Genomic DNA, 14,790 nt, shown 5'->3' on the forward strand with positions numbered 1-14,790 from the left:
CTGCTGTCGTTAAAAAATGGACATTCTAGCAGATAATGTAATTCGTCCCCAATGCTACCAATATTACAAAGATGACATTTTCTATCATTTCTATTAACATTATTCCACCTCCCTGTCTCTATTGGGAGTCTGTGGTTTGTGGTTCTATATCTACATAAAATAATACTTTCGTGCATATCCAAGATATCAAAATATTTTTCAAAATTCAATTCTAACTTAAAAATTCTATAATTTACTGCTTTTGTAGACTCTTGTAATTGTGTATTCCACAACTGTTTATAATGGTCTTGTAATCGCAACTTAAGTGCATTTTTTAACCATATATCATTACCAAAACATTGAGAAATCCAAATATTTGAAAAACCACATTCATCCAAAATATTTTTAACTTTACTCACAAAAAATGGAGGCAAGGCGAGACAATTGATTGCAACTTAGGCAAACATGTAGAGCTACAAGAGGATAACAATTATATAACTCTTATATCTGACACCGCATTTATTTTCAAAGTAGAAAACCGTAGAAATCCAGAACCCTTAACATTTTCAAAATCAACAGACTCAACATCTAAATTAATTACCATTGGGTCATTTGTGAAAATGAAAGTGAAGTAATATAAACAGGCAGGTCTATTAGTGAGCAAACTCATTTATACTTAAAAGACTTTTGATCAGAACAAGCAAATGCCTTCACTTAAACATCAAACCTGATCAAAAGATTTAACATTACTTACATATACTGCAACAGCTGTAGCCTGTATACCTGTGTACACATGTTTTATGAATGAAAATGTTCAGGTGATACCTATATAGTGTCTACAGACCTATAGGAGAAATCTATAAAGAAATCACAAGTATTCATGTCAGAAAACTTTTAAAATGAAATAAAACTTGGGAAATATTAAGGTACAAAGGCTATCTTTCCTCATTAACATCATTCATAAAACAATTAACTTCTTCCAGAGTAAACAGAGATCTGACTGAATGCCAAACCAGTAGGAAGTAGAAAGAGAGAACAACAACTTCCCATTATACCTTTAATTGTGATGACAGACACAGTAATTAGTATTATTACTTTAATATATGATTAATTACCAGGTAATTCTTAGGATTGTGCTTTTCTAACCCAATGTTCTTTCCACTTACATGATACACGAAAGACTCATACTCTCTTTCAAGTCCAATATATGTACAAGATGTCTTCCTATATTATTATTGTGTTGTTTTATCAACAAAAGTACAAAACTTAGAAATTCATTTTTATAACAAAATCATTTGTTGACAGTACTTGATATGAAAATGTTCATCCTTATGATAGTAAAACTTTACTTAAGAATTGAATGCTTCTTTTTGTAATGTTATTAGGGTGTAAACGCATTGACAGATACTTTTGAAAATAGAAAGACTTTGTAATACCTTAAAACAAGAGTGTATGTGCTGAAATGTCTTACTGCTTACCTGCTTACTTATCATCATTGGGATCCTACCCTGAATATTGAATCTGAGAAAAAAAACCTATAAATTTTAAATATAGAACATTCACCAATGAACCAACACAATGAGGTCAAGATCCGATGAACCAACACAATGAAGTCAAGATCCGATGAACCAACACAATGAGGTCAAGATCCGATGAACCAACACAATAAGGTCAAGATATGATGAACCAACACAATAAGGTCAAGATCCGATGAACCAACACAATAAGGTCAAGATCCGATGAACCTTGTCAAACAACACAAACACCATGCCATCATTCTATACAACCAATTCATTGGTTGATCTATTGCCATTAGTATCTTAGAATTTCTGATATATAAACCAGGAAAACATAAGTCTTAATATTAACTTAGAATAACACTTGAATATGGGGTAATGGTGAAATAAACCCTGTTGGAAAGACATGCAAACCTAACAAACATTCCATAAATGGCATGGCATCTTTATTTCAACAGTTACAAATATAACAGTCTTCTAATATTGTTTTAAGTTTTAGGGTAGAAGATCTGTTAGGAGAAACAAATATGTGTTTACAAAGTTCACTAGTTTCCAAGAATTGAGAATGAAAATATACAATTTCTCTGTTGTTAATGACTGCAGCATTTAACATAAGTTATAGTGACCTACTTTGTATGCAACGTTTACAGATTCTCATAATTGCTTCCTACATATGAAATGTGAGTTAAATGGCTCAAAGGATATGACCTCTTTACATTAAACACGCCAATGTCAATATCAATTTTGAAAACTAAACAAAAGCCACAGAAATCTTAAATAAAAATATCTATTTTGGAAGCTTAGATATATATACATTTACCTAGTGGCATGGTTTTAGTTTCTGAAAACTTGTGAGGATTTTTTACATGCACAAATTAATGTCAAGGTTTTCTTGAACATTGTTCAGGTAAATAGAAAATGATTTGAATAGAACTCAACATTAAAATCAAGTGATTTAAAACAAAGATATGTTTTCCATTACCTAACTCTTTCAATCAACATTCAAGTCAAGTTTTTCTAATCCAACAGTACTAAATTTTCATCAAAATTGAAAGCAGTATTATAAATATTTGTTTTTTTCAGCCTTAGTTCATTCTGTAAATCTTCACATCTGGAATCTGGGGAGGATGCTATATAAAATCCAGGTGTGAACAAAACTGTATTCAAGCTCCAATTATTTACCTTACAGCAAACACATGTGTAAAGTTTCCTCTATAATTTAACTGTTTAGATTTTTTGCAATGTTAAGAACATTAATCTTGTACAAAAGATTAATCTATATTTTTTAAGATTGCTTTACAGTGTATTTATGTATTTATACTCAATTATGTCCATAAGGGTTCTATATAACACATTCCATAAAGATTTAATTATCATTTCTTTTTGCATTATAAAACTTTGCTTTCTATTTAAAATTTCTTCATTTTCAAGCAGTCTTAATTTATAAAAGATCAAATATCAATGACGGCTCCAGGATAGGGGGTATAGGGTGTGCAACCCCTTTTAACTGCCAACAAAATATATGACAAGAACAAAGAAATGTCGCACCTGCTTTACTGAACCTTGATTTTATGTTAAGATAAAAGTTTTACTACAAGTATCATATAAACTTAACATTTGTAAAGATCCATGACAATGAGGTCAAGGTCAGATAAATCCTGTCAGACAGGCATGAACATCTTAGAGTTATTCTATGCACAACATGTGGCTAACCTATTAATTGATTATGGTATTTGTAAAACAGACCAAAACATAGAAAAAGTTCAGAGTATATCAACCAGACAGACATGAAGACACCAAAACTGAACAATTACCAATGAACCATGAAAATGAGGTCAAGATCAGATGAAACCTGTCAGACTGACATGCCCCCCTTACAATCCTTCTCTGAGAAATTCACCTAATCAAATAACTTTTACTTTAACCCTAATCAGTCAAAAAATACCCAACAATGATCCCAATTCCTTCATAGCTTTCATTTGCCTTGGTACTAAAAATAACAATATATTCTTTATATTTGACAGTTAATTCTGGTTGGAAACTATTTGTTTTAAATATCATAGGCGGATCCAGGGGGGGGGGGGGGGCTGGGGGGCATGGGCCCCTCCCCCACCCCCTTTCGTTGGAAAATTTGGTTGATTATATAGGGAATCACTGAAGCATGACTGGAGCGGGCCCCCTCTTAGGTCAGTCAGAGGGCCCCCCTTAGGAAAAGTTCTGGATCCGCCACTGAATATCATAATTGTTTTACTTTTTCATAATGCTATAAATTTACATTAGTGTTTATTTTTGTTGGAACAATCAATTTAAGAAAACAATATCTATATTCAACATCAGCAGTTTTATCTTATCAAATTTTCAAATCTCATTAAATATCTGCATTTCTGTATCTTCCTGTATATTTTCTTTACCGATTTCATGGGAATAATAGGATTACATAATGTACAAATGATGACGAAAGTATAGAAACTTACATGAGGCTGTTTAGATTTTGTCTGGTTCCAAAAAAATCCCGAAAACTTAGCAGACAATATCAGAAGGGGATCAATATCACTTATCAGAAGAATTTAATTATTTTACCAAAAAGCCGATTGATTTCCTATAAATTACCGCCAAAAATAATACAGCTACCCAGTCTGATGATATGAATAGTAAAATATAACTCTATAATCAGATAACATCAGTACTGCATTTGTTATCCTCAACAATTTTTCTTTGATGATTTTTGAACAAAAAGAATAATTATCCACATGTTGCTTTGTAAAACTTATTGTTAATAATGCCAGGGGTGAGATCTAGAAATTATCTATAAAAAGTTTCGTACAATAAACCAGTGAAAGAGTTCGCCACTAATTTAGAATAAGGCTAGGATTTCTCTGAAGGCATTTTTTTGGAAGGGGGTGGGGTCATGACACTCTGACTTTCGAAAGTAGAACTTGGTATGCTGTGTCACTTTTTTCAGATCAAATGAAATCTAAAAATATGTGACAAAAAGGGGAATGTTATTTCTACTTGACCAAGTATATCACTTTGCAGTACATAACATCAACACAAGAATGTCATCACTTGGTACAGGTTTGAACTTGGTCTTAATTTAACAAACTTTCTGTAACACTAACCAATAAGGGGATATATAGTGATGAGGACTACTTTTTTATGCTTGGGAATTCGATAAGAAAGCGAAATATGTGGAGGTTTGTATTTCTATCATTAAAATGTGAAAATGTTTTAAGAAATGTTTTGTGTATGGGAATGTCATGGTGCCCATGAATGGCTCTAAATTGGAACAATAAACATTCTTATTCATAATTCTTACACAATTCCCACCATGTTGCTTGGCTGAGGACATTTTTGTGTCTATTTCCCATCAGGCCTAGCGACAGTACTGAATACACATTGTCACCTGAGTATGTAACATATTTGGAATATATTTGTCTATACAACTGTATGTCTGTTTATGATTTATGTGACTATTTTATAACATTTATACCTCTTCAGTGTTTAATTACCTAATTTAGTACCATCATAAGTTGAGAGTTATAAGATTTATTAGATGCTGATCATGAGTTTGTCATACTTTGACGATGCCTGTCTCAACATGAGCACAGGGACAGACGCTTTTCGTGGAGGATATGAGTTTACCAAGCCAATTTCCAAATTATGTTTGAATATTATCTAATGAAATTTTGAGCCCTCTCCTTGACTACACTTTAAAACAAAACACTGCTATTTTTTCTATTGTTTATAAACATAAGTTATTTTGAAGGAAATCTTGAGGATTCTTCATGAAAAAATATCCTTTTTCTTTTCTCAGATGCTCTTTTATATGACATGACGGCTATTGTGTAATGAATGCTGTGTTACATACCCATCAGAATTGAATAGGAATCTTATGAGATGAAGGAGGGGGGAAGGGGATGGGTTCTCTACTATATGACATAATTGTAGGGACAACTATTGTGTAATGAATGCAATATTACACATCCATCAAAGTTGAGTGGGAATCTAATGAGATATGGGTGTGGGGTAGTGCAAATTCACAAACTTTCCTGAGCATTTATCATTTGAGATTTTTTAACAATGGACAAAGAGTGAGATTAATCATTGAGATGTCATGAAATTCAGTATAAAAACTATGTTTTAAAACATATCGATCTTATCACATTTTAGCAATAAAAACATTGCAAAATTTTATGATATAACAGTTTATGAAGAAATAGACATCAAATTAGAATAGAAAGATATAAAAGTATATTCTAAATGCAAAAGATTATAGCTAGTTTTTTTTTAATCAAACAGTTGTTCTTGACTTCCTTCAGGGGTAGTTTCCAACCAAGGATAAAGGGGTCCCCATTCCAATGCATTGATCATCCAAAAAGAAGGGGGTTCCAACCCTAGAACCCCCCCCCCCCCCCCTCTTTGGATCCACCACTGTTCCTTGATAAGATAATTTATTTGGACCTTGTTAACCCATTAGATATAAATTATGTATTATATCATAGGAGTCTAATTAATAAAATATCTCATTTGTTTTCAAAATTATAATTAGTTTTCTGTATAAGAATATCAAACTTGGTGAATACATTTGTATTTTACATTTTTTTCATGCATATATAATTTGCTAATTAGATTCCTAAATTATATAACAGATATCAAGTTAAAGAGTACAGTTGTAACACATTATATAAATATACCTTAGAATAGATACAGTTTATGTCTGAGGCACTGTTTTGTACTTCAGATAATTTTCAATCATGTTTTCCAATTATAACAATTTGCTGGTTATGTCTAATTAGAACTCAAAAATAATTAATTGTTCTTACCACAATTTGGACCTTGGTGACAGAATTCTGCCTGGGCCGTCACTTGGAATTGAGAATCCATGGTAAATCCAAAAACCAGAGAAATATCACATGTTATTATTATCCTGTGCAACTCATCATAACTGAGGGGGGTTAGTCAAAAAGATGAATCTTCATTGGGGCACCCAATGGGGGGATTTTGATATAAACATTAATTAGTTCCACAGTTTATCTGATTATGTAAAACATTCCAAGACTGATAAGGACCTGCTTTTATCATGATGTATGTTATTTTTATAAAAGTTAGGTTATTTATAATTTTGTTTACATTTCTAAACCCCATTAACCAAAGCCTAGGGATAAAAAGTATTATCATTTTTCATTTTGTATTTATGAGGTTTTTGTGACCTTGTTCTGGTAAAGAATGCTTGCCTTTAAGACTAAGGATTAAGTATTTCTTTTATTTATTATGGGCAATTTACATTTTTTCATTAGACCTACAAGCAGTCTAAAAATAAAAAAAAACTTATTTATTGTTACTGTTTACATCTGAGGTGGAAGTGACCATGTCCCATTTTACTTAACAATAGCCTTAAAGTGAACAACTCCTTTTTGTACAGTCCAATTTATCATTTTTTATACATGAGGTTATTGTGACCATGATCTATTTTACTTTTTTTGAAGTCAAGTAAGGATTAGTGTTTAGATGATGAACTTTCTTTTTAAGTTTTTGTAAATCCAAATTAGTCATTTTGTATACAGGTTTCTTTGACCATGTTCTATTTTATTTTTTAAAGTCAAGTTATGATAGCCTTTAGATGAAGAACTTTCCTTTATATAAGTTTTTCTAAATCCAAATTTATCATTTTGTATACATGTAGTTTTTGGACATACCTATTATTTCTAGGTGGTTTAATTGACCTTTGGTCAGAAATGAAGGCTTCCAAATGAGAACAATTTTCTTCTTCTTTAAATACAATTGACAATACAGAAATTTGGTAGTTACAGTACACAAGGGCGGGCTTATCAGTAGATAGTGGAAAGGTGTATATCCCTAACCCAGAATTAAACATATATCAACAGAAAAAGGGCTTTTATTGCTATTTTTCATCTTGAAAACACAATTGAAATGAGAGACAATATATTTATGTTTTTGTTAAGATTGAGGCTTGATGATATGTATCAGCATAATTTATATTGGAATTGAAATTGTTTTTAAGTGGGAGGTGACTAAGCTAATGTGCATTTGTTTATCTTAACAGAAGTCAGAATATGCTTTAAAAAATTATGGTTTACTTTCAGATCTCAATTCATATCTGATTTAGTTGATTCATGTATCAACCTATCTCCTTGAGGTATTTATAATTGGAAAAGAGAAAATAGAATGATTTACTGTTAAAGCATGTTGTTGAAATTTCTGCTTTTTTTTTTAAATTGCAGCAATACTTATGATAAGAAATGGTTACAGCATTTTTTGTAAAGCTTTCTTATTATTATCATTGAGTTCATGTTAATGCAGCTGGTATAACGTTAACAATGAAACATTAACCTGTTGAATATCTCAACAATACACCAGGAGTATGACTTCACCAATACCATACATTCACAACATGTACAATACCTATAAAGTTCAGGATTATGACCTCATTGATACCTTACAATCACAATATGAGGTTTTCCTATTGTATACCTCTTCAATTTACCTATAAAGTTCAGGATTATTACCTCATCAATACCTTACATTTATAACATGAGATTTACCTATTAGATAAATCTTCAATTTACCTATAAAATTCAGGATTATGACCTCATAGATTTAATGGAAGGTGTACCTGTTGGATACATCTTCAATATACCTACAAAAGAGGGACGAAAGATACCAAAGGGACAGTCAAACTCATAAATCTAAAACAAACTGACAACGCCATGGCTAAAAATGAAAAAGACAAACAGAAAAACAATAGTACACATGACACAACATAGAAAACTAAAGAATAAACAACACGAACCCCGTCAAAAACTAGGGGTGATCTCAGGTGCTCCTGAAGGGTAAGCTGATCCTGCTCCACATGCGGCACCCGTCGTGTTGCTTATGTTATTACAAATCCGGTAAATAGTCTAATTCGGTAGGTCAAATTCATGAAAGGGAAGGGGATTGTAGTTACGAGGTAAAGAACATATCCGATATCATTTGTGAAACGGTTATTCCATAACGGTCAACCAACTCGTGATGGCGTCCGTAAAATTTACGAAGGGATGATTTCAACTTCACCATTTGGAACTCTTGATTTAATAGCTTCCTTGTGAGCATAAAGTTTAGGATTATGACCTCATCGATACCTTACATTCACAACATGAGATTTACCTATTAGAAACCTCTTCAATATACCTATAAAATTCAGGATTATGACCTCATGCAATGGGAGGTGTACCTGTTGGATACCTCTTCAATATACCTATAAAGTTAAGGATTATGACCTCATGCAATGGGAGGTGTACCTGTTGGATACCTCTTCAATAAACCTATGAAATTCAGGATTATGACCTCATTGATACCTTACATTCACAACAGGGGAGTTTGTTTGTCACCTCAACAGATAACTGGATTATGTCATGATGTTACATCATCCACAGCTGTTTAATGGAATTCTACACAAGATAGATACCTGGCAGATATACAACTCTCTTACATATGCACTGTTTACATTACAGTGAAAGTGCACAAATTATTTAAAATATTTCTGTTTATAAATAATTTTAAGATAAAAGTTGTAATGCGATATTGTATTATAATTTTTAAAAGATAATATCTGTACAGGGATGGCACAATTGGTTTATAAATATTTGAATACTTAATTTAATTTTTTCAAATTTGTAAACTCTTTAAACATAATAGAATGGCAGACTTTTATCCCATAAGCCTCAGTCACACCTTACCGGATAGCTTGAACGGACACCTAATGGATAACTTTTTTCAATCCGTTCATGTCCATTAGACGTCCATTCTTATCCCTTAGACGTCCATCCATATCCATTGCATGTCCATTAAGCGTACGTTTTTTTATCTGTCGACGTCCGTTCTATCTGGTGGAAAATTCAAAACTTTAAACGGATGTCCAACGATAAAAGGTCCATTTTGTACGGTACTCGTCTGTTTCGTTTCCGTTTTGTATCCGTTACGTGTCCGTTATACATCCGTTAGAGGTCTGGAAGATAAATCACCAACGGACTTCAACCAGACGTTTAACGGATAAAACGGATGTTGAACGGATGAGAAACGGACTCCTACCGGACGTATAACCGATAAAACGGATGATGAAGCGATCTGAAACGGATAAATGTCAATTGAAAATTTGGCATCAGAAATGCAAATTATAGGTATGTCAGATTTCTTAAGGTTCATGAATTCTTGTTATTCATAATTGATCTTAGAGTATAGGCATGTCTTCACAATCAACAGCTCTTATTCAGGCCAGACACTGCCATTTGGCGGAATTTTGAAGACCAAATCAAAACCAGTTACACAGAAACATTTTGAATATTTATGCAATTTACATGTATTATTATTGTTGCCTTTGATTTTTTTCGTATATCTTGTTCATATGTTTTATCTGGTACGCTTCCGTTAGGTGTCCGTTTTTATGCAGTATTCGTCCGTTGGATGTACGTTTGACATCCGTTCTGTCCGGTACGCTTCCGTTTCTGTGTCCTTTATGCATCTGTTACACATCCGTTTTATTCGTTCAGAACATCAACGGACGCCCAACGGATAACAATTTTGTCAACGGACAACTTTTATTTTAATCGGTTAGGCGTCAGTTCGTGCTATCTGGAAAGGTGTGACGGAGGCTGAAGGAAACCCTATCCCAAGAATCACTACCTTTTCATTTTGCTATTTAGATTTCTGCAACTAGTACTGTACTAAAGGATAAATGCCTAAGCTTTTGTTCTCTTTATCGTTATTACTTTTTTATTTGTTTTTTGTACAGCCAAATTATTCATTGGTTTTTCAAGAACTTTACATTTCCTATTGAATGAACTCCTTAGAGAACAATATATCTGTAAAAATAATTCAATGGGACAGTACCTTTTTTGATTCTGCTAGAGTAAAAAATCTCTAAATTTAGATCATTTTCAAGAGATACATATACACACAAAATAATTTTGAAATTAAAAAATAAAATCCCCAAATCTAAAAGGTTTTTTTTTGTGGAATACCATGTAAAGCAGTGTCTTTTAGTTTTGATCATAAGACCAACACATTGACTCTATTGATAAAGTATTTACAACTGTTGTAATTAATTATATGATCAGCGCTGCATGATAAATGATGAGCCTCTGATAGACATAACAAATAAAAAACTTATTTCAAATTATCTTAGCCATGTGTAAAATGAAACTAGAATTGTTGATAGACGTCCAAGATTCCGAATAAAAGGTTTTTAATCATCTAAACCATTATACTCATACATCAAAGATTTACTGTATTTTGTAAGTGATTCTATAAACTGAACAGACATGTGCTAAAATCTGAACTCTTTTTGCAATTTATGGTCAAGATGACCTAAGGGAGATAACTCAAGACAACACAATGTTTTATCTCGTGGAAATTGAATTCATTTGTTTAACATTGAGAATAGAAATGGGGAATGTGTCAGAGACAAAAACATGACCAAAGAGCAGAAAACAACCGAAGGCAACCAATGCATCTTCAACACAGCGGAAAAAATCTGCATCCAGACCCTGGCTGCAGCTGGCCCCTAAACAAAAATGTGTACTAGTGATACTGAACGTCATACTAAACTCAGAAATATATTAATGAACTAAAATTCAAATGATACAAAACTAACAACCTGACTTAAGACAGGTGCAAAAAAATAGGTTAATTTACATACAGGTAACTGTGAAGCTGTAACTTTTCTCTTTGAAATACGAGTCTGAAATGATGAACTTCCGACAGGAAAGAATCATTAATCAGCTGTTTACAATTACTTTTGTAATGCAAAAAACTTGGCAAAATAAAGTGATAAAGTGATTATTGCTACCACTATGATAAGTGTGATATTGAATGTACTGTAACCAGAAACTGATTCTATAACAAAACCTCAATCAGTTATGGTAATTATCACTCAAGAATTTTCAAAATTCAAAATATAAGGCTGCTAATATTTTAAGTTATAAAATATTTTTTTAGAAGCTTGTTTATTAGACAAAGAGTTTCCGTATGATGTGACTATCAAAATATCTTGTAAATATCATACCCTGAGTAAGTCTGGTAGGTTCAGAGGCAAGATGCTGATCTATAAAGCAGAGTTTAGCCAATGGAGTCAATGTCACCACTCCATGTATATTGTCTATATAGCAATGGTCATCTTCGACACCCGTCCCCTGTATAATAAGGTCAGGTAGAACTTCAGCATCAACTGTACCTATATCTGTTCTACCTGGAAGAAAACAAACACATGAGAATGCAATTCTTAGACCATTTTGCCTGCTGTCATAAACCCTAGGTTTAAACGGAACAGTAATCCTGATTCATCCTTATTGTTCTCTCTAGTGCTCCTAAGCCTTTGGATGAAAAAGAAAATAAATCACTGTAATTGGGTTATAGGAATGTGTTCTATTACCCTGCACTTCGCCACTTGCTTAATACTATCAACTTTTCACTTGGGAAATATTAAAAAAAATAAAATTGAAAGTTCCTGTATGAAGTTATTAATATAACTGTTGTTTTCCTATCCTACTGTAGGTCGATCTTGTTAGATCTTGTCAAACTTTTTTTTTATAAAAGAGTAATTGCATTAGTATTGATGAACTTTATACTTTTGTAAAATATAAATAGTACTCCTGAGCTCATGTAATATGAAAATCTACTCAGGAAAATATTTATCAATAACCCTCTAATTATTATTTTTTCCTCCTCAATCTTATTAAAATTAAAGGATGTTATCTTAAATAATAAGATTGTTTTCTCCTTTACTGTTAAACTGAGATTGCGACTGTTGCTAATTTAACCTGTCTTATGATTGGATGATGTTTTCTTACCATTATGTAGTGGTATAATAGTGACCGCTGTTGACAGTCGACCACTACCTAGACTGACCAAGTGTGGTTTATCAGCATGTACTTTAACTGTACTGTCAGGGTCACTCAGTCTTACATCTTCTTGTCTACACTGAAACAGAAACTTTGAAACATCAGTAAAGTTTTAACTTTGACCTCCTCTGATTTTAAAAAGCTATACCTCTCATTAAGACATGACCATCAATTACAAGTCCACTGAGGTGGTGATTTCTGATATTTGAAAAATGTTGATAACTGGATCCTCAACCATCCAATAGTCATGATTGATACAGTCATAGTTAGTATATTAAGATTATCTATCAATTTATAACAATGTGGTATTAAACATTTTAACGAAAATAGTGTTGTTTGTAAGTTAAATGGTAATACCCTTTGGCAACTCCCAAGATGAGGATCAGCAATAAAATAACTGCTCTTTTTATATATCATTAATTCCCTGTATAACTTGGGCATATCTCTGATGCACAACCATTTCATACCCAATTTCCCTGTGTAATTTGCTCAGATGAAAGATGGGTGTATCAGTACAACTTTTTTATGTATGAATAAATTGGTATTTTCTATTTTCATTAATAAGATAATTAAATCAATAATTGATAGCCAGACTGGTAAAACTGTTATCTAGGTTTTTCTAAGGGTTCCTGAAAATGTATGATAAGTAGGGTACGATGTGTGCCAACTGTTCAGTACATCAATAAATATATGATTAATGTTATAATTAACATGGAAACCCTTTTTACAGCTGGTTTCAATTTTTATGAAGCAATAAATCATTTCTTTTTTTATAAGATAAACTGTTTATGAATTATGTAAACTTTGTCTATACAATAAACATCCTACGAGAGTTTCTCTATAATGTTATATAAACACAGGAAAGTCCAAGAGCAATAACTCTTGTGTTTTTATACCTTACATTCTAAAATTATGTTTATATTACAAATTGATTATATACATACATGACATACTTAATTAGTCAAAATCTGTTTCTATACTTCATAAGATGTGAATGTAAGCATACCAGGAGATGTAAGATAATTAAACATAAAAAAGAAGATATGGTATAATTGCCAATGAGACAACTCTCCACAAAAGACCAAATGACAAAGAAATTAACAACTAAAGGTCACTATACGGCCTTCAACAATGAGCAAAGCCCATTTGGCATAGTCAGCTAAAAGGTCCAAGAATGACAAATGTAAAACAATTCAAATGAGAAAACTTTTATGTACAAAAAAAAAATGAAAAACAAATATGTAACACATCAACAAAGGATAACCACTGAATTACACGCTCCTGGCTTGGGACAGGCACATACATACAGAATGTGGCAAGGTTAAACATGTTAGCGGGATCCCAACCCTCCCCTACTACCTGGGACATCTATGATAACTTACAGGATTAAATATTTAATAAACAGACTCTCCTCCCCCTTTTCCTTCCATTGCATTTCCATAATCCACACATCAGAATATACATACTTTATCCATTAGTTACAGTTTTTCTATAAAAGCATGCAACACAAAACTTTGATCGACTTGTTTGTTATATTTGCTTGGATGTTTGCAAACAATAGGTAGGTGAAGTTTCAGTCTGTTTTATATATACTGGGATTTGGTTTGACAATAAAAATTGACATGAAATGAAGTTAAATGTTTATTGTCCAATGAAATTCCAGTATATAGTAAACAAACTGAAACAGACTCACTACCTGTTGTTTACAAACATCGAAACAAACATAGAAAGCAAGTTGATCAAATGTTGGCTTTGCATGCTTTTGTAGAAGAGCTGTAACCAATTAAAACAATCTATATAGACATTGTATAGTAGATAATTATCATTAAACAGTAAATTCTTCCTTCTAATTTGGCATATACTTTTTAAACAAGTTAACCTGTGTACCAAGTCTCCAGTTGCAGGACAACAACTTTATGATCTACTACATTATGTCTACACAGACTAAGTTAAAAAGAACTAATTCACAACTTGACAAGGTAATCCCTATATGTTTACACAAAACTTTGTTTCTGGGGTATAATAAGCCTGAACTATGTTCCCATCATATCAACCAATATTTGAGTTCTGTCCCCTTACTCACATTAGGAAATCCATTATAATATCTTGGTAGGTTGCCTAGACTCATCATAGTTGATGTCTTAGGTCCATGAATATCCTCACTAGATATCTTAATCCCATTTCATATCCTCACAAAGCATCTTAAGGTCCATGTTACAACTTCATATGGTATCTGAGGTCCATATTACAATGTCACTTTTCCTTGTTGTTAAAACACTCACTGAAAATATAAACATACACATATACAGTCCAAGTTATCAAATCTTCATCACAGTGGCATTCAATATTAGTATTAATGTATTCAAATTACATAACCGTTTAACTATAGCTTAAAC

The 14,790-nt window shown here is 32.2% G+C and overlaps 1 protein-coding gene across 1 annotated transcript in view; it reads right to left on the reverse strand.

Moving 5' to 3' along the window:
- Nucleotides 1-14,525, reverse strand: part of LOC134722266 (pleckstrin homology-like domain family B member 1) — a 103,948-nt gene extending 89,423 nt beyond the window's left edge. Inside the window, exons 1-3 of the mRNA XM_063585874.1 lie at nucleotides 14,478-14,525; nucleotides 12,344-12,473; nucleotides 11,560-11,742 (exon numbers count right to left, since the gene is read on the reverse strand). Of these exons, the coding sequence (XP_063441944.1) occupies nucleotides 11,560-11,742; nucleotides 12,344-12,473; nucleotides 14,478-14,525 (361 nt within the window). The remainder of the gene's footprint in view (nucleotides 1-11,559; nucleotides 11,743-12,343; nucleotides 12,474-14,477) is intronic.
- Nucleotides 14,526-14,790: the final 265 nt, after the last annotated feature.

This window comes from Mytilus trossulus, chromosome 6 (genome assembly GCF_036588685.1).
Source record: "Mytilus trossulus isolate FHL-02 chromosome 6, PNRI_Mtr1.1.1.hap1, whole genome shotgun sequence".
NCBI lineage: Eukaryota > Metazoa > Mollusca > Bivalvia > Mytilida > Mytilidae > Mytilus > Mytilus trossulus.